The following is a 21616-nucleotide window of genomic DNA, read 5'->3' on the forward strand; positions in this document are numbered from 1 at the left end:
CTAACTTAACATTTTCATTTGAACATGGTTTATCTTGGAACAACATACAGAGCCTTCAGAAAGTATTCACACCACTGGACTTTTCCCACGTTTTGCTGTGTTACAGCCTGAATATGAAATGGATTACATTTAAGATTTGTGTCACTGATCTACACACACAATACTCCATAATATCAAAGTGGAATTATGGTTTTTCGAAATGTTTACAAATTAATAAAAGCTAAAACGTCTTGATTCAATAAGTATTTGTTATGTCAAGCCTGAATACGTTTCCAGAGTAAACATGTGCTTAACAAGTCAGATAATAAATTGCACGGACTACGTGTGAAATAACGGTGTTTAACTTTATTTTTTAAATCACTACCCCATCTCTGTGCCCCACACATAAAATTACCCGTAATGTCCCTTAGTCGAGCAGTGAATTTCAAGCACAGATTCAAGGACAAACACCAGAGGTTTTCCAATGCTTCGCAAAGAAGGGCATCTATTGGTAGATAGGTAAAAAAGAGAGAGAGAACAAAAGCAGACATGGAATATCCCTTTGAGCATGGCAAAGTTACTAATTACACTTTGGATGGTGCATCAACACACCCAGTCACTCCAAAGTTACAGGCGACCTTCCTAACTCAGTTGCAGGACATGAAGGAAACCACTCAGGGATTTCACCAATGGTGATTTTAAACCAATTACAATGTTACATGGCTGGGATAGGAGAAAACTAAGGATGGATCAACAGCATTGTTGCTACTCTACAATATTAACCTAAATGACAGTGGGGGAAAAAAAGGAAGCCTGTACAGAATACAAATATTTCAAAACATGCATCCAAAACAATACAAAGCGTAGCGTTCGGAGCGAATCCAACACGAAACTGATCACTGAGTACCACTCTTCATATTTTCAAGCACGATGGTGGCTGAATCATGTTATCAGTAATTCTTGTAATCGGCAAGGACTAGGGAGTTTTTTTTAGGATACAAATAAAAAGGAGTAGAGCAAAGCACAGGCAAAGTCTTAGAGGAAAACCTGGTTCATTCTGCTTTCCAACAGACACTGGGAGACAAATCCACTTTTCAGCAGGATAATACCTGAAACGTAAGGCCAAATATACACTGAAGTTAGTGTAGATGAAGGCGAGGAGACATGTTAAAGAAGGATATTTAACATGGGCCAACCAAGCATCCCTGTGGAACACTTGACACTTTGTAAAGTCCATGCCTGACAAATTGAGGCTGTTCTGAGGGCAAAAGAGGGTGAAACTCAATAAGAGGAAGGTGTTGCTAATGTTTTCTACACTCGTTGTATATTCATCCTCTCAGAAAATGAATGTCAAAATCCTTCCATATGGCTTTGTAACACTTTTTACCTTCTAATATAACTATATGAGCTAGAATAATTGGTGTAAGAGCTTTACCAAGCACTTTTTTAACAATTATGAGAGATAAATTAAGCCGATTACAAATACCTGTGATTGTATGAACTTTTCACGTAACATAATCACAACCATTTATATGTTCATGTGTGTGATTGTCATAAACATACCACCTCAAAGGCTGATGAAAGAGCCTCTTGAATAAGTAAATGACCAATATCAAGCCCATGTAAATATATCAAGTTTTATTTGTACTAACAGGTATTATGCAATATAAATACTTTGAAAATACAGCCTCGTCATCTACAGTCCTAAAAGTCACAGAATATCTCAGCACTGAGTGAACATTGCAAATCATCATGAAGCGTTGTGATTGACACATGTCCATCTAAGCCCCAACCTTTTCTTATTACAAACGTCTATCGTTTTACGATCTATATAATTCTGACTTCAATTCATTAGACCTTTTTTAAACCTTTTTTTTAACATACGACAATCATTCAAGGTGGATAACTATCATATAATATTCAATAAATAATGTAGTAATAACATAAGATTGGTACTTCCTTAACATGGATGGCTTTCTTTCCTTGTGCGCAGCTAAAATAACTTGGGGAAAAAAACTGCAGAAGCCATTTCTAAGACAGATATCCAGTGATCCAGCAAAACACAAAAAGTAAAACACAGCAAAAAGGAACTAAAGAACAGTGTTTTTCAAAACAAACAATCCAAGACTGACCCACAATCCTCCTCATTGAAGAGTAGTCATTTTCATGGAGTCAAACTGCACATTACCATCTAAGGGACATTTTCTGTTCTCAGACCTCAAAAGTGGCCATCTGTTCCAAGTCCACAACACCATTGGTTGTATAGATCCAGCTATATGCATGAAGCACTGCAAATCTGTAAGTTACATAGTGCTTTCCTTTTCCATGCATTTGTTTTGGATTCATTTTCCATTCCGTCTGGATCACATAGCCCGGGACGTGGACTTACCTCAACAGAAGACAACTTTCTGAGGTCTGAGAAACACCATGTTTGAAATGTTCCACATGGTCAGTGCTCCCTAGCAACGGAAGTCAGTCTTCCAATGTTGGGATAACCACTTGAGTGGATATACAGCTTAACGCGACAGAACATACATAGTCAGCAGCATTGACATAGTGGTAAAACAATGGGTGGGTAAACTATAAAGTCCAGTGGGCGATCAAGAGAAGACTAACGAAATACAGGAAGACGTGTTACATTGTTATATCTGTATTGTTTGCAGTTTACTGCAGGCCTATAGGGAAGGTAGGATATGGGGGGATATTGAAATGTCTAAAAAGATTAGTACAGATTTTCTCAGGGGACCCCACAGGGTGCCCCGACCCCAAGTTTGGGAACCACTGTACTAACCTCTCGCTCTCTGCTTGCTTCCCCTCTCTCTGGGTCTCCTCTGCCACCTCCTGCATGCTTTGCAGCCTGCCGCAGCCTCGCCATCGTCTGTCTGACTAGTCCCACAGATAGAACAATGAGCCAGATATTTCACCTGATGTATAAATGTGAAGCATCCGGTTGGCATTTCCACCCACTACCAAATATGGTGATGAGAGGAAGCATTGTTGCCGGCAGTGGAAGAAGATAGAGCGAGATGGATTTTGGCCAACATTCCGCAAAAATAAATAATTGATTAAACATTTGATCTCCATACAGTTTTCTGTTTCCAAAACTAGAATCTGTAACAGTGGACTGTGTTTTGTAGACTTTACCCTTTCCCAAAGTTGTGTTATTTAGTAGGAGGGTAAGTGTAGGCGTTCCCTAAAGGACATATGCAAATAAATGCTAGAACGCTCCAGTAGGATCCAACTAACTTGTGCTTGGCTCTGCCCACCTCCTTAGTTATTCTGCCCACTATGATTCATTTGCTCCCACTGGAAACGACAGGCTCTGGTCTATCTTGGGTTAGTTATAAACATTTCAGTACTCTCTGTAAAGCAAATTTATGATGAGAACTTAGTAGCCTATATTTTGCCCCTGCTCTGGTCAAGCGCCATTTAACATTAGCTTCTTTCTTCATCCAGCTAGCTAGCTGGCTAACACTAGCCAGAGCCCTTTAATAATTTAAAATGTTATAGCAATACTAGAAGTCTCTGCCACCTGACTGACATATCTATACGCAACTATTTGCCAGTTGTACACTCATTCTCCAAAAGTCAGGTTTTTTGTTTGTTTGAGGGATGTCTGTAGACACGGCTGGAGTCGCGTACGTTTAGGAAAAAATAATACAATTATGTACGGCATCTCGCAAACCCACTAGTCTGTCAGCGGCGTCTCTAGTTGCCTACTTTTATAGCCACTTGCCGTTGGTCTGCTGGGGTAGTTTGATTCACTGGCCCTCGGTCTGTGCTGCCATTCGCGAGAGGGCAGAGTTTAGCTGTTCGCTAAAAGAAGGAAGGCGGGGTAGAACTCATCAAGAAAATTTGCGTTCTGAGCTTTGATCTACGCTGGGAACGCAATAATAAGTGGGTAAACGTCATTTCACAAATGACAAAAGGTGAGTAAATCATACGTTTATAATGGATTATATATATATTTCTTTGCATATCCCAACTCCTCAAGTCACTCGCAGGGAGTTGGGTCACGACCAGGGTTGCCGTTGTACAGCGCCCCTGGAGCAATTAGGGTTAAGTGCCTTGCTCAAGGGCACACCCGACACATGGTTGGCTCCAGTATTCGTATTCCTTTCAGGTACTGGCCCAACGCTCCAACCTCGAGGCTACTTGCCAGCATTTTGTGTGTTTACCCTCCACTATATCCTTGGTCAGCAGAGTCTAGCATCGTTGTTGTTCATGTAAACATGGCTGGAGATAGACGGTAAAGCCACAAACAGCCGCCTCATTATTGTTGCTTAAAGATGGGAGAAACTCCTCATTGGGGGAAACCATACCACTGTCCACCCCATGGCCATTGTTATTGATTTTGTTTGTTGGACGAAGCAGAGGTGGGGAGTGTTGTATAATATAAGGTATAATTTTTTGTTTGTTTTAAGAATAATGAATATATGCTGCTGTTCTATGATGTCCGAGAGAAAAAAATGTGTTTGTTGTTTGCAGTAATTTGTTTCTTGTTGTAATATCACAAATGGACATGGCAGTTTTACTATTAAAGATTCCAGCTTTCAAGGTGGATGGTAACTTTGCTTGTGTGAGCTGGCTGACCAATCCAAACAGTTTCCAAATAACACACAAAAAAAGTGTCAAAAGCTCAAATAAACAGATGACTAACACACTAACACACACATTCACAGTAAACACACATACCAATCCGATTACTTCAAAATGTTCTATCAATTCTCTGGAGGGATATAATATGAATGTTTCAGTCTTTGCTTGTCTTTTTGCTCTGACATGGATTAAACGGGTTTGCATTGAAGGTTACATAAAACACCCTGGGGGATCCTGGTTTTCTGCCCTTTAACAACTGTTTTAGAATCAGTTATCACTAACCCAGCCTGAACTCAATCACCATGAGCTAAACAACTACACCATCTCTAGGTCAGTATCCTGTCACCACATAAACATCTAAGCCCCGTGTGTGATGTAGCAGATGGTTAAGTGCATCGCTACTGCATTCCTGAGAAGTTCTGCCACTCTGGATGCAGAAATGCCTTGTCCTTTCTGTGTCCGAGGTATTGACGGTGCTTCTTGAGTATGTTGAGTTACAGTGTAGAGGGTTGTGAGTTCACACCCCAGTTGGGGAAGAATTTCCACTCTGTCACGTCCACATGTAATGGTAGCTTTATCAGTCCGGGAGGGTTAGTTAGTTGTAGACAAAGAGTGTCCCTTGAGACAATTGGGCCCCTCAAGTGAAGAGTCACTGTTCTCCTGTAGTCATGGCTTGGTTCCTGTGAGGGACTGCAGGCTTCTCATCTTGCAGCAGTGCATTTTGGGAAGTCGAGTTTTCAGGGCATGTGGCATGCAGAGTTTTCATGTCCCCTTCCTAAGAGAGGTTGTGGAAGTAGAGGAACGGCCGCTCACCTGTAGAGGACAGAGACAAGGGGCAAAGCGGAGTCAGATCACAGATCACACCAAGACATGTTTGTGTTGCTGAGTGTCAGTTGTCTTTCTATGAGTGTATTTGTGTGTGTGCAAGTATGCTTCTGTGTCTGAATGTGTGTTTCGGATTATGCAAAAATGTCAGTTTGTGTGAGTGTGTGTGAGTTAATCTTTCGGTGTGTGTCAGTGTGTCCTCACGTCTCATGTATTACAAAGGCAACAGAAGAGGAAGAAAATAAGAAGAGAACAACAGACAGGTAGGTAGAGAGAGTCCAGGAGGGCCTGCGTGTGGTCATGATTGGCAGGATGTTGACATGCCATATGGAGACGCACGATTGTTTACCCCAAGGGGGGATGTCAAGGCTTTTTTATTTTTTTGTGTTCCTGTCAGCTCCTCGTACCAAACAGAGAAAGAGGGAGACAGCAGTCTGACACAGACGCTCAAGTATCACTGCCTCGCCTTTAGTGTTTCAAACACTGATTTCTCTTTTGGATTCTCAGAGCTGGGAGCAGAAAAGAGTGGTGAGGGATTTTTTTAAAGGTCTAAATATTATTAGTATTTTGTTATTGACGGGATAGGGGGAATGCAGAGGGAGATATACATGGAAGGGCACACAGTAAGGAGACTGATTCTATTTCTAGCTAAACAAAACCCAAACATGGAAAGTAGCATACTTGTTTGGAGGCCTCCGTGGAGGAATGGACTTCATTTCCAAAATGTCCATTGTACTGCAGTATCGCTGTAGAAACAAGAGAGACAGAGCAACACTTCAGAATCCCAAGACCTTCACAATGAAAAGTTAGAAGAAAAAAAATGAAAATATATCACAGTAAGTTAAGGTATCTGTTTTATTTTTAGGGAAATATTCCGTTTAGATTTCAGGGTAATATTGCCTTGGAGTGACAAGCGGGAAAAAGCGATGGCTTGTTTTTGGTTTTCAATTGATTTGTGGGCTATATATATATATATATATATATATATATATATACACACACAAATATATACACTAAATCAAACTGTCCACTTAGACAACAGGTGGAAATTATAGGCAATTAGCAAGACACCCCCAATAAAGGAGTGGTTCTGCACGTGGGGACCACAGATCACTTCTCAGTTCCTATGCTTCCTGGCTGATGTTTTGGTCACTTTTGAATGCTGGCAGTGCGTTCACTCTAGTGGTAGCATGAGACGGAGTCTACAACCCACACAAATGGCTCAGGTAGTGCAGCTCATCCAGGATGGAACATCAGTGCGAGCAGTGGCAAGAAGGTTTGCTGTGTCTGTCAGCGTAGTGTACAGAGCATGGAGGCGCTACCAGGAGACAGGCCAGTACATCAGGAGATGAGGTGGAGGCCGTAGGAGGGCAACAACCCAGCAGCAGGACCGCTACCTCCGCCTTTGTGCAAGGAGGAGTAGGAGGAGCACTGCCAGAGCACTGCAAAATGACCTCCAGCAGGCCACAAATGTGCATGTGTCTTACTTATTTTCCACCATAATTTGCAAATAAATTCATTAAAAATCGTACAATGTGATTTTCTGGATTTTTTTTCTCATTTTGTCTGTCATAGTTTAAGTGTACATATGATGAAAATTACAGGCCCCTCTCATCTTTTTAAGTGGGAGAACTTGCACCTCAAACCAATTGAGATGGTTTGGGATGAGTTGCACCTCAGAGTGAAGGAAAAGCAGCCAACAAATGCTCAGCATATGTGGGAAGTCATTCAAGACTGTTGGAAAATAATTCTAGGTCGGGTGAGAGAATGCCAAGAGTGTGCAAAGCTGTCATAAAAGGCAAAGGGTGGCTACTTTAAAGAATCTAAAATCTAAAATATATTTTGATTTGCTAAACACTTTATGTTACTACATGATTCCATATGTGTTATTTCATAGTTTTGATGTCTACACTATTACTCTACAATGTAGAAAATAGTTGTTTTTTTCTAATTAAAAAAAAGAAAACCCTTGAATGAGTAGGTGTGTCCAAACTTTTGACTGGTACTGTGTGTGTGTGTGTGTGTGTGTGTGTGTGTGTGTGTGTGTGTGTGTGTGTGTGTGTGTGTGTGTGTGTGTGTGTGTGTGTGTGTGTGTGTGTGTGTGTGTCTGTGTTTGTGTGTGTGTGTGTGTGTGTGTGTGTGTGTGTGTCTGTGTTTGTGTGTGTGTGTGTGTGTGTGTGATATATATATATATATATATTAAAAATTTAGCTGACACTTTTATCAAAAGCAACTTAGTCAGTTATAAGTGCATACATTTGACTTATGTGTGGTCCAGGGAATCAAAACCACTATCCTGGCTTTGCATGCCCCATGCTCTACCAACTGAGCTACAGAGGACCAATGGTCACTGTGCTGGTGGTCAGGCATCTCATTAGCATGCACACACACCAATTACTGTACATCCCCTATAACTGACAACTGATGAATCATGTATAAACATTTTCACAGGTCAGTGTCACAAGCAAATGTGTTTGTTCAAAGTTGAGGGACTGCCATCCAAGGACAAAAGCACACACACAGGCAGACTGGCATTCACAGGCACAACACACTTTGTGTGTGTGTGGGTATGTGTTTTTGTGCGTGCAAATCTGCTCTTGCACCAATCCATTCAGCCTCTGCTTGCAGCAATCCAATTCTGGGTTGTTACCATCAAAAGTCTGAACACAAGAATGCATAGGAAACAATGCCGAACACCGTCGGACCAGATGGATTATCTAACGAACATACTCCGTTTGGTACCAGTTTTTAAAAAATCATTAACACCACACTCTTTCCTCTATTGTTCGAGCTAGATAGTTTGCTTTGTTCATGGAGTATATGTTAGCTAGCTATCTACCATTGCAGCTGACCTGCTAAAGTATGCTAGCGTTAGCTAGCCAGCTAGCTCTAATTGCAGTGTTGGAACCTGTTCCATTGATAAATTGTTTATCTCACGCAATATTAACTTATCCAATCTTTTTACTGGCGCTGTGCAGCAGGCACGTATTATGCAGAAACAGTAGTTAGCTAGTTAGCCCATTGGGTTTTTCTTTCAGATTTTTTTTATTGAACAGAATAAAGTCAGAGTGATAGCGTGTAAAGAATAGGAGAGTGACAAAGGGCTGTGGGTTAGATTTTAACTCATGCAGACACAGGTATACATGTGTGCTGGAGGCAGTGACGCTAACCGCTAGAACACCTAAGCCACAGAGTATTGGGCTCATTAGTACTTCCGATGTGCCATAAAGATGGGGGAGGGTTGGGCTTCATTCAGAGCAGTGGATGACAACTTTCGTACCAAATCTGACAGCCCTGACACAGCCCCTGGCTGCCTGGGAAGTAACGCATATATTACCGCAAATTAAACTGCCTGGCCTCTGATGTGCCTTTGGCCAGCGCTCCCGTGTCACATGTCAGATGTCCTCCTCTTGCTCTTTTTCTCTCTCTATGTCTGCATATCCCTCTCACTAGGTCACTCTTTCGCTCCTTGTTGTTTCTCCCTCTCTTTCCCTGTACTTGCTCACTGCTCTTTCTCCTGCTGTCACCCCAATTGTGTCAGGTCTCTGATGTTCTGGGAGTGGAATTTACTGTGTGTGTGTGTGTGTGTGTGTGTCTGAAGCCTCGATGCCACCTCTTTCATTCTCCCTTTCTCTCGCTCAGACACACACACCCTTATCCTTGTCACACAGTACTGGGTGCCCACTGCCCATCTGTGTCACTGTGATCCATGCACACACATACTGGTGCACCAGTGGAGGTTACTGAGGGGAAGACGGCTCATAATAATGGCTGGAATGGAGTGAATGTAATGCTATTAAACACATTCATGTGTTTGATACCATTCCAATCACTCCATTCCAGCCAAAATACTCTGTTCCAGCCATTATTATGAGCCGTCCTCCCTGTCCACTGTGACACACACACACACACACACACACACACACACACAGGTCGACAGCAGACAGAGAGACCTATTCCTTGACTGGTACTATCACCGGCAGAAACATGCAATGTCCTTCTGTCGGCCTTGGTAAACATGTTTCCCCCAAGCTATTAGCATTCATGCCAAAACACTCGTAGAAAAACAGAAAAGGCGGCGGACAAATGAAATGAAAAACTCATACTACAAAAGGTCACGTTATTACATGTGACTCAAAGGGCTAAAGAGGATGATGATGGGATCTACGACGACAGGCTGCAGGTTAGAGCTGCTACTCTCACAAAGTGACCTGAGTGTACAGTACATGGTCAGTTTTGTGAATGCATATTTCTCTTCTTCAACATGCTGAATTATGTAGGGCTGTTTTGAACGATATTAAAAATACAAAATCAATGCCATTGTCATTAATGGCATTGGGGCCGCATGCAGCCTAGTGGTTAGAGCGTATGGCCAGTAACGGAAAGGTTGCGAGATCAAATCCCTAAGCTGACAAGGTAAAACATCTGTCATTCTTCCCTTGAACAAGGCAGTTAACCCACTGTGCTGTCATTGTAACTAAGAATATGTTCTTAACTGACTTGCCTAGTTAAATAAAAGGTAGAAAAAAAGGACTACCCCTTACCTTGTTGGTCAAGCCTGGGATCTACAAAGCCCCAGTGCTGGTAGAGAGCTGCCAGGTCATGGGGGTTGTAGTTCTTCAACAGACCCAGGATGTCCATGTCCATCGGGGTGTCTCTGCTGTCCCCAGCAGTCAACTCCCTCTTCCCATGGCCGAAGACAGTGGTGGGTGCCAGGTACCCACTGCTGCCCTGCGCCCCAAACATGTTTGTGACTGACCAAAGGTCTTGACCTTTCAGGGCTGCAGGGGGATCCTGTGGATGGCTGTGTGGGTGTGGACGGGGCGGGGGCTGTAAGTGAGTTCTGTCTGGGGTAAGATGGGATGTGTGGTCGGCCCTGCCATGGTTCCTGGCGAGAATAAAGCCAAGGCCCTCTTGCGGAAGCAGGCTTCTCCCGGCAGCAGCCCGATGATGGCTTCCAGATTTGGGTCTGCTTGTCGACTGCTGGGAGAATCCTCGGATGCTGGTTGAGGCGGCGGTGGTGGTGGCGGCAGGAACTTTAGGGTGGGCTTCTGTTTTAGATCGGGCGCTCTTATTTGCCACCTCCCCCGTATGGTTTGGGAGGCTTGACAACTTCTTCTTTTGAGGTAGGAGCGACTTCCCACCACCAGTGGGTGACCTTGTGGAGGTACGCGACCCTGACACCATGGCCTGGCTGGTGTTGGACTGGACAGTAGTAGTTGTGGTGCTTGTGTGGGTCTTTGGCCTCTTGGTGCCTCCACCTGAAGGTTGCGTGGCAGTGGAACCTGGGGCTTTGGTGCGCTGGGACCGGGGCACTGGGAGCGCTGGGCAGTCTTTTCCTTCCAGGAAAGGCGGGGGCCCCGTGCGTCGTCCAGCAGCCTTGGAGCCTTTGAAACAGGTGACGTAGGGGGCCCACTTGGGGGCCAGGGAGCTGCCACTATCCACCCTGTGGGCCACACGCTGGTGGATCCACAGCACCTCCAGGTAATGGGTGGTGTGGGTGCAGAACGGACACCGGTGTCTGACTAGCTTACCCTCAGACAGCGCTGCCACAGGGTTTGCACCACTATCCTCCTGCTGGCCCTCGGGCGGGGCAGACAGGTTGAGGAGGCTGGCGTTGATGATAGATTCCTGAGAGGATTGCCCTTTGACCTTTAGGCTCCTCGAATTTTCAGACTGTCCGCTCGATGCCGCCCTCTCCTGGCCAGGAGGATTCCAGTAGGGCTGGCTGAGCAGTGTGCTCTTCAGCCGGAGATATTCCATGTAACCTGAGACTTTGGGAGTGCCGTGGCTCGGGTCTTCTATAACTGCTTCCAGTATGTGATGACGTGCATCCTTGATGTGCTTGTGCAGCTTGTGCATGTGGAACGTGAGGCAAGAAGGGTCGCTGGTGTGGAAGTCACAGTGCTCGCAGAAGTATGGCTTGGTATCTGTGGATAGCAGAGTACAGGTAGACTAAGCTCACATTGAAAAACAGACATTTTAAGAAAATGAGCTTCAGGAAGGTGTGAAGATTTACTAAGCTTTCACAAACATGTGGATGAGAGAGAAGGACATTGTAATGCTACTTTTGATCAGTCCTTTTTAGTCATTTAGCCTAACAACTCAACTATTTTCAATACATGCTAAATTCAACCGTGTTCACGTACAACTTAACTTTTACTGTTGAATGAAGCCTTTATGAACCCTTAAGTATATTCCAGAAAACATTCAAACAAATGTCAAGCTATATGAATGGTACAGAAAGGTTTATGCCTCACAGTACCAGATGTAAGGGCCTTTCATATTCCTTTATGTAGGATGAGGGGTGGAATGGACAATCCATGCCACACGATGGCGCCATAAAGCCATATAATTTGCAGTGGCACCCTAAAGGCAACTGTTGAACACCCGTTTGACCTGTATGAGTACTGCTCCATGACAACTGCTTCGAACTGGAAAACTGAACGAAGACATCCACTTCCATACTACTTCGAAATGTGAGAAAAGTGCTACAGAATAATAAATATATCCATCACATTTTGCTTGTCAATGTCATGAGTGTAATTTCAAACATTACAAGAGTTGCTAGTTATGGGCATATTTACCATGTAACCATGTTTTATTTGTATTATTTCACCTTTATTTAACCAGGTAGGCCAGAACAAGTTCTCAACTGCGAACTGGGCCAAGATAAAGCATAGCAGTGCGACAAAAACAAAACAGAGTTACACATGGGATAAACATAAACAAACGTACAGTCAATAACACAATAGAAAAGGTCTATGTACAGTGTGTGCAAATGTAGTAAGATTAGGGAGGTAAGGCAATAAATAGGCCATAGAGGTGAAATAATTATAATTTAGCATTAACACTGGAGTGATAGATGTGCAGATGACGGTGTGCAAGTAGAGATACTGGGGTGCAAAAGAGCAAAAACAAAATAACAATATGGGGATGAGGTAGTTGGGTGTGCTATTTACAGATGGGCTGTGTACAGGTACAGTGATCGGTAAACTGCCCTGATGCTTAAAGTTGGAGAAGGAGATATAAGTCTCCAGCTTCAGTGATTTTTGCAATTCGTTCCAGCCATTGGCAGCAGAGAACTGGAAGGCGGCCAAAGTAGGCGTTGGCTTTGGGAATGACCAGCGAAATATGGTAATGTCTGAATTTTTGGGGGGATTATTTCATTATTATTGCTGTGAGAGTAAGGAAAATTGTTTTGTTTTTTTCTGATTTTTTTTTACCCTTTTTGTGATATCCAAGTGGTAGTTACAGTACAGACTCGGGAGAGGCGAAGGTCGAGAGTCATGAGTCCTCTGAAACATGACACCGCCAAGCCGCACTGATTCTTGACCCGGTAGCCAGATGTGCACCAATGTGTCAGAGGAAACACTTTTCAGCTGGCGACCGAAGTTAGCGTGCTTGTGCCCAGCCCACCACAAGGAGTCGCTAAAGCGCGATGGGACAAGGACATCCCGGCCAGCCAAACCCTCCCCTAACCCAGACAACGCTGAGGCAATTGTGCGTCACCTCATGGGTCTCCCGGTCACGGCTGGCTGCGACACAACCTGTGATCGAACCCCTTGTCTGTAGTGACGCCTGTAGCACGGAGATGCAGTGCCTTAGACTGCTGCGCCAAGACAAATGCTCCTTTTGAGGATTACTTTTTTTCCAGAAATGTTCCCTTTTCAATCAGGATTTGAAGTGTGAATACAACCAAGATGCCTTGGTCGAATCAAACTATTGTTGCTAATCTAGGTGATAGTGTGGTTTTGTCTTACCTTCATATGTTGGGTCCCTGATATTATTCCTCTTTATGGAAGAGGCAGACAGAGAATGTTCTTGTCTTGGTGTGATGGGCTGACTGGAAGAGTTTGATTTGGTGGCTTGCTTGCTGGCTTGATGACCATCTTTCACCTTTTTCTGCAATATTCCAAACGTCTCTGGGCTGAGTCCATTCAACAAGGTGCGGCTATTTCTACTGTCACCATGCTGGTGGGAGATCCCACCACAACCACCATTAACGACAACATCCTGGGAACCTTTCTTCTTCCTGCTTTGGGAGGAGTCAAGCTGCCTCTTCCGCTTCTCCTGTTTCAGCGGCACATACTCGCCTTTCTCCTGGTCAAACACCACGTCGGCATCCGCCAGCCTCTCCTCCCAGCCTAGACTTTTATCTGTCACCTCAACCACATGCCCTCTGGTGACCAACTGCCAGGCCTGGTAACTGCATACCGGGTCCAGCTCAGGGATCCGTCTTCCAAGATTCCCCTCTATAGTTGCCTCTCCAGCCCCGGCTGCCCTGAGGTTAAGGCATTCCAGGAAGCGACTCTTGGCAGCGGGTGATGACGAGCCGTTTTCGGGGTCTTGCTGCAGTGGCTTGTTGGGGGTATGGCTCAGCTTGTGGACCCTCTCGTGCAGCCGGAGGGTCTTGCGGTCGTAAAAGAAGTTGCCGCAGCCGGCACACAGCTCGTAGAGACAGTCATCGTTCACCAGGGACGCCGGCTCCCGGGGGACCCCGTTGAGGGTGGTCGGGGACTCGCCGCTGTCACCACCCCCAGCCCGCAGCTGGCTTTTGGCCCGATGAATCCGCATGTGGCTCTGGAGGAACCAGGCCTGGCGGAAGCGCCGGCCGCAGATGCGGCAGCCATGGTCTAGGGAGCCGCGGTGCTTCTTCATGTGGGCCTTGAGAAGCAGGGCCTGGGAAAAGACTTGGCTGCAAGACCCGCAGGGGAAGGAGCCAGCACTGGCCTCCTCGACCCTTTCATCCATCCAGTTGGTCCCTCCCGGAAAGGAGTTGCCCTCAGCCGTGGTTTGTGATTTGTCCTCCTTGCCGTCATCCTGGATCACTGCGTCGTCGTCTTTCTTCTTGGAGCTTTTCTTTTTTGTCTTGCCATTGACTTTGTGCTTCTTGGCCGAGGTGCCTTTGGCAAGGTTGTTGTCGGGACTAAGCAGTTGTTGGGGGTCTCTCTGTGTTTGTCCTTGGTCCCCATCCTCCTCCACTTCCCCCTCCCTTTTCTTGCCCTCTTCTTCTTTCTTGCCTAGGCTTCGGCTGAACAGGCCCAGCTTGTGGCTGCGGATGTGGACTTTCAGGCTGCCCTTCTGGGCCGCCCGGTGTTCGCAGTAAGGACACTTGTACGGCTTCTCTCCAGTGTGCCTGCGCATGTGCTGGGACAGCGAGCTAAGGAGAGGGAAGCTCCGTCCGCAGAGACCACAGGTGTGGCCAGAGGCCATCGCATTGTCCCCCTCCTGGTCACACTTGACAGCGTCGGCCTTGATTTGGTCCGCCCGCTCCTGCTTCGACACCACCTCCATGGGCAGCTCAAGTGTCTGTTGATCCCCGATGAAGAAAACTGACTTGTGCGTTCCAAAGTCATAAGGTTCTCATAGTGATGAGGGATAGGTCTGTAGATGTTGGATTTTCTTTAGCAATCATTAACACTGGAGAGATTATCATTAAAAACACCTAAAAAAACAAGAAAAAACAATTAGGCCATATTATAAATCTAATAATAGGTTTTATTATAACCACGCAACCAATACAATAACTGACATCTATTAGGCTATATTTACAACCCAGAGACAGATGCATGCAGACAGGGACAGACAGGGACAGAGCGAACACAGTTCTCGGACAGAGCTTCTACAGCTGCACCATCGAAAGCATCCTGACTGGTTGCATCACTGCCCGGTATGGCAACTGCTCGGCCTCTGACTGCAAGGCACTACAGAGGGTAGTGCGTATGGCCCAGTACATCACTTGGGCCAAGCTTCCTGCCATCCAGGACCTCTATACCAGGCGGTGTCAAAGGAAGGCCCTAAAAATTGTCAGTCATGGACTGTTCTCTCTGCTGCCGCAGGGCAAGTGGTACCAGAGCATCTAAGTCCAAAAGGCATCTTAACAGCTTCTTCCCCCAAGCCATAAGACTTCTGAACAGCTAATCAAATGGCTATCCAGAATATTTGCATTGCCCCCCCTTTTACGCTGATGCTACTCTCTGTTTATTATCTATGCATAGTCACTTTAACTCTACCTACATGTACATATTGCCTCAATTACTAACCGGTTCCCCTGCACATTGACTCTGTACCGGTACCCCCTGTATATAGCCTCGCGACAGTTAACTTACTACTGCTCATTAATTATTCGTTACTTTAATTTCTTATTTTCTTTTACATATCTATGATTTACTTAACACATATTCTCCTTAAAAATCGCATTGTTGGTTAAGGGCTTGTAAGTATGCATTTCACTGTAAGGTTGTACCTGTCGTATTCGGCGCATGTGACAAATACAATTGAATTTGATTTGACAGTCACCAGGAGGTCAAACAGAGGGGAAATGCTATCGTGCTGCAGTCATCAAAAAAACAAAACAACGCTATGACCATACAAAGAGCACCAACAACTTTGTCTAAAGGACTAGCCTCTATACAATGATGGTTGCAAATAAGTCGAAAATACACATCCCATTCCCTGGTACATTTAAAATGATTTCATCCACAGCTTAAGTTTGCATACATTTTGAAAAGAGCTTCTCGCATTGGGCCCAAGTGTAAAGAGTTTACATAGGACTACTATTACTAACAAATCATCATGTCCACATAAGGTCGGTTTTTGAATGTGTATGTTTCACTGTCACAACGTAAGAGAGTGTTACATCTGTGCGTATTTAAGTTTTATAAATGCAACGGCGTGTGTTCGAGAGGAGAGGGAGAGAATTTGCATTACACTCACTTTTGAATGGCTATTGTCCACAACAACAGGATGATTGATGGTTATCCTTAAAGGAAGCGTACACTGAAAGTGTGTATGTGTGTGCGTGTGAGTGTCCTCTGTTCCCCATGCCTTAATTGCATGTGTGTACTGAAGCATGAAGAGGTGCATTCAGTCCTGACCAGTCAGGATGAGGCCTCAGGGCCAGTCCACTCCAAACCGCATCAATACGCCATTATCAACAAACTACATTTCTTTATCTCGCAGACAAACAAACAGGCTGAGACAGTCACACACGCGCAGACAGACACACACACACTCGCAATATTAACAGTGAACCTCAAGGTCACATTGAGTGGTTATTAATATGAAGGGAAATGTAATGTCATAAACGAACAGTAGTTAACCTCACTCATACAAGAGACACTGAGAAAAGCACAGATCAAATAATTATAGCAATGGGGCAGGTGGCATCAGCATCGTTAAGAGAAGAATATGATACATATTTTCATTTTCAACTCCTCCTGCACTATAGATACCCTAAAGTAAAAGAAAATGTGAGCTGTTCCTATATCAAACAAACAATGTGTTTATTATTTACGTCTAAGAAAAAGATGTATCTTTGTAAAGGGGCATCTGTTCCAAGTTGTGTTTTTTTTTGTGTTTTTTTGTGGATGATACACACACATCCTTCACGGGCCAAGTAATTGGCGGCAGGGGGATGGTTTCCCAGACCACAGCAGAAGATGGTGCCTTCCTTCTCAAAAACTATAACGGTGCGCAAAGTGCCCAGGCTCTCTTAGAGCCAACGCAGTACAGGCAGCCGCGGGAAAGGAACACCATTGTGTCAGCTGCACCAGAACTGTCACATTTCGTCACGTCTAGCCCTCCAACCATTACCAGGGGGTCCTACAGTGGCCATTGTTGGGCAATGGGGCCTGCAAAAGATGTCTAGGGGTGAGAGAGCAGTGGCGGGGGGGGGGAATGACAAAAGAGACCTATCTGTCCCGTTTCAGGCCACTCTGAGCCATGCGTGTGTGTGCGCGCGCCCCAGCATGTCTGTGTGTGTGTGTGCGTTCTGCTATGGGCTTTTCACTGTGTGTGCTCTTCCAGCGAAACAGCCAAGACACTGGCATGGGCTCCAGAATGGGAGTTGAGTTAGACGAGTGTGGTGGCAGGTGTTAAGAGGGCAGACGCTGAGGGATTAGCGTACAGACCGAGTGGCACATTGGCTCTGTATGGGGGGGGGGGGGGGAGAGACAGGGAAGGGGGTGGTTAGTGGAAATTAAGGGGTTAAGGTGACGGCCGGGCCCGGGTGATGATGGGTTAACACAATGGGGGATGGTGGGATGATGTCAGAGCGAAAGGAGGCAACAGATGGTAGTGGAGGGCCATCAGGCCTGTGTGTGTGTGTCTTATAAGCAGACTAAATGAGGCATCCCCGGTAAAGTTTTTTGGAGGGTATGAAGTGTTTCCAACTAGGTACCAACCAGGTCATTGTTAGGTTTGGGGTCTTAAAATGCCATACAGCAACCTATCCTAATAGGCAGCAACACCATCTTTTATAAAAACTCTCACAAAATGTTTGACAGACATGAACAATTCCATGGTCAGACTTAACAATGAAAAAACACATTTACTTGAAGTACAATGCAGATGCAAAGTTTGGTATCAGAATGACTGCTTGTGCCGGCATTCTGTTACCAAACTTTTGCATCTATACTGTTCAAGAAAATGTGTTTTTGTAAAATTTTCTGGAAATTCTTCCAAGTTGCCCTTGTGCATAGAGTTGTATGGTTTGTTGAACTTTGCAATCATTGGTTTTTGTTTGACATAGATTTTAAAGTAAAAAATCTGAGTCTCAACATAATTATGTTGTCCGTGGACAACAAACTTTCCTGAATTGAAAACACACACAAAAACAAACCAAAAAGAGTATTTCTATGAGAGGGTTTAAACACATGCTGTGTCATTTAGTGGAGTGAGAAGATGTCTGACAGTATGCTGTGTGTTCCGATCTCTCTAACCTCTGGCTGTTCCTTTATTATGTCTCTGTTCGTATAAATCTCTGTGTTCTTCGAAAGTCCAAACTAAACAGAAATGGGCCTAATAGAGAAGACCATGATCTTGAATGATCCTCGATTTGTGCAATAGACAACACAGCAATAGAAACAAAGAGCAAAATGAGGAGATTTGAAAAAAAAGGTACAGTCTGCAATATTTACAATTCAAAACAAATGTAAGAGTGTGCCTTTAAAGATGTATTTGCTCTACGTTGAACTTTACAAAGAGGGTAAGCTCTATTGAAGATGAGAGGGGCAGTGTTCTCTCAGATGATCTACAAAAAGGAAAACAATACATAATATAGGCCAGGGGTTTCCATCCCTGTTCCCGGAGAGCTACCATCGGTAGCTCTACCTGTCGGTTTTCACTCCAACCCTAATCTAGCACACCTGATTTGTAATAATTAGCTGATTGATCAACTGAATCAGGTTAGTTACAACTGGGGTTGTAGCGAAAGCCTACAAGAGGGTAGCTCTCCAGGAACAGGGTTGGAGAGCCCTGATATAGGCTTTTAGCCTAGCTAGATAACACATTCAATGAAAACAGAGATGTGACATTGACTTCAAGATACACACACACACACAAACAAAAAACAGGACACGTCGATGAATGATACACACAGGCGCAGATAGCCAAACATATTGCTATGAGCTGACTTTTTCTGTACAGTCCCTCTCTCCCGCTCTCTTTTCTTTGGCAGATGAATAGCCATGTCCAGTCAGCTGTCCGCACATTTATTCAGCCTGACGTCCAAACCAGCTCAGCATAAACTCCCCATGGCCAGGGCTCTGGTGCTGAGCTAAGAGCCTGTGTGTGTGAGAGAGACAGTATGTGAATACATGCATGTGTGTGGCTATGCGTGCACGCACCAGTGAACCTGTGTCTGAGTATGTGAGTGTGTTGTCTGTGTGTGATGATTAAGTCACCCACATATGCTCTCTCAACCAACTGCAAGTTGTGCCAACATAGCCACTAGTGCTAGCATGTGACAGTCCTTATGCTAATGTTATGCTATACAGTGTGTTCTGTCAGTGATCCAAATGTGTGTCTTGCCCAATCCCAAATCAACCTCTAGACCCTACTCCCTCCTAGATCTGTAAGGATTGGAGTACACAATTCCTGTGAGTTTATCAAAGGGCAAGGTGCAGCTATTATGATATTGCTTACAACTATCCAATTAATTCAGATGCATAAAGACTATGGGTCAATTAGGGATTGGGTGAAATTATCCCAGTGTTTCACCTTGATCATTTGTAGGTGGAAGATTTTTTTTTTTAAATACATAAGACAGCATACAAAACAAGAGACCAAGACAACATAAAACACAACGAGAACCATAGTAAATTGAGCAATTGAGATAGGCAGGGAGACGCCTCCACTTTGATCACAAAGGGATGCTCTTTGGTCCCAAAGTGTCCCTATTTTGGCCACAGAGGGTCCGCTACAATGTCCAGCTAAAAAGAGACAGACAGAGGTGTGAGAGGCGACGGGGATGACAGCCGTCTGTCGTGGTGAGGTTACAGTGTAGAGGCCCTTTAAACGAGGCATTGTTTACCAGGCCGCGCGGCAGCTCCAGCGTCCGCCACACTGACTAACACCCTCTACACCAGTGGTTCTTAACCTTGTTGGAGGTACTGAACCCCACCAGTTTCATATGCGCATTCACCGAACCCTTCTTAATTGGAAAAATAAAATGATTTTTTCAAATTCAAAACATAGGTATATATTTGACTGGTGCACAAAATGAACCGTGCATCAACATCACTGTGTTCAAAGAACAATATCATCAAAACATGATTTTCACACAAAAACAAGAACATAATAATTAATATTTACTGCAAATCAGTGTGACTTCTGCTGTTGTCTTTCAGAGACCAGTTCAGAAATGCGCGGCTTCACCTTGGCAAGTGCCACTCTCATGTCATTTTCGCAACAAAGTCTGTTCCTTTTCTTCGTTTTTATGTCCAGCATCCGCGAAAAGTATTGCTCGCAAAGATATGTTGTAACAAACGGTATGAAAATCTCCAGAGCTTTCTCAGCAATAACAGGGTACGTTACCATTTGTTGACACCAAAACGTTGAAAGCGTTGTTGTTCTGAAGAGTTGCTGTTGAACCTGGCTCTGCTGAATTTCAATGATTTCATCGAGGAATTCATCATTGACATCTGTTGTCTCAACACTAAATGTGAACGGCTGTCTCACCCATGCTGGATATGACTCTCTTGTAGGGAAGTATCCGTCGAAAGACTTTGCAAGCTCATCTAAGTGCGTGGCAATTGCTTGCTTCAGTTCCACGGCTACAGAAATGTCTCAGATTCCAGATACATCTTCGATCTTACTTACACAGTCGTCCAGCAGGGGAAAGTTTGCAAAGTTATTGTTCGCTGTTCGTCGTTTCCATAACGGTAGCTTTTTTTGAAAAGCCTTCAGGTTTTCCTCCGCTTCGATGACGTCGACTCCACCGCCCTGCATCTTTTGATTGAGATGATTGAGAGCTGCGAAGATATCGGCCATGTACGCTAAAATGAGAATGAACTCAGAAATTTTGAAGCAATCTGCATGACAATGTTGGTGCTCTTGCAAAAACGGGGCTAATTCCACACGCACGGCAAAAACACGATTCAGTACCTGTCCCCGGGATAACCACCGAACGTTAGAATGGTACAGAAGTACCTCGAATTCAGAGCCCATTTCTTTACACAGCTCACTGAAGATGGGATGCCGCAGAGCACTAGTTCGCACATAGTTCACACATTCCACTACAATTTGTAATACTTCTGCCAGTTTTGGAGGCAAGGTTTTTGTTGCCAACGCATGCCTGTGCAGAATACAATGCGTAACAATGATGTGTGGTGCATCGGCTTTCACTAGCGCACCAAAACCAGACTTTCTTCCCAGCATGACTGGAGCTCCGTCCAAACAAACTGCAGAAACCATATCCCACGAAAGATTGTAGTCTTTGAAGAAGTCATCCACAAGTTTCTTCACATCGGCTGCCTTAGTTGTTGTTGTAAGAGGCTTACAAAATAAAAAATCTTCCTTTATCACGTCGTCTTTCACATAGCGCACGAATACAGAAAGCTGGCTTAGATTGGAAACGTCTGTGGTCTTGTCGAGTTGAAGGCTGAATTTTGCCGGGCTTGAAATCAGATCTGCAACTACGTGAGTCAAGATGTCTTTGCTCATGTCCTCTATTCTGTCGCTGATGGTGTCATTTGAAAGAGGAATTTGGGATAACTTCAACTGCAGCCTCTTTTCCCAGCATGATATTCACCATCTTCAACACAGCTGGTTTTATGAGTGTTTCACCAATGGTGTGTGGTTTGCCCTGCTTTGCGATCAGGTAAGCAACTTCGTACGATGCTGTGAGGATCGGTTTGTTGATGGGTACAAAGCCGAGAACAGGCAGAGTAGCCTTTTCATCGAATCTGTCTCTCTTCACCTCGAATTC

General features: G+C 44.5%; 1 protein-coding gene across 1 annotated transcript in view; it reads right to left on the minus strand.

The window, feature by feature from the left end:
• Positions 1-1598: 1598 nt before the first annotated feature.
• Positions 1599-21616, minus strand: part of LOC135552128 (zinc finger protein 516-like) — a 30326-nt gene continuing 10308 nt past the window's right edge. The window contains exons 2-5 of the mRNA XM_064983550.1: positions 13167-14851; positions 9948-11333; positions 6085-6149; positions 1599-5391 (exon numbers count right to left, since the gene is read on the minus strand). Coding sequence (XP_064839622.1) covers positions 5341-5391; positions 6085-6149; positions 9948-11333; positions 13167-14700 — 3036 coding nt within the window. The 5' untranslated portion in view covers positions 14701-14851 and the 3' untranslated portion in view covers positions 1599-5340. The remainder of the gene's footprint in view (positions 5392-6084; positions 6150-9947; positions 11334-13166; positions 14852-21616) is intronic.

This window comes from Oncorhynchus masou, chromosome 13 (assembly GCF_036934945.1).
Source record: "Oncorhynchus masou masou isolate Uvic2021 chromosome 13, UVic_Omas_1.1, whole genome shotgun sequence".
Classification (NCBI taxonomy): Eukaryota; Metazoa; Chordata; class Actinopteri; order Salmoniformes; family Salmonidae; genus Oncorhynchus; species Oncorhynchus masou.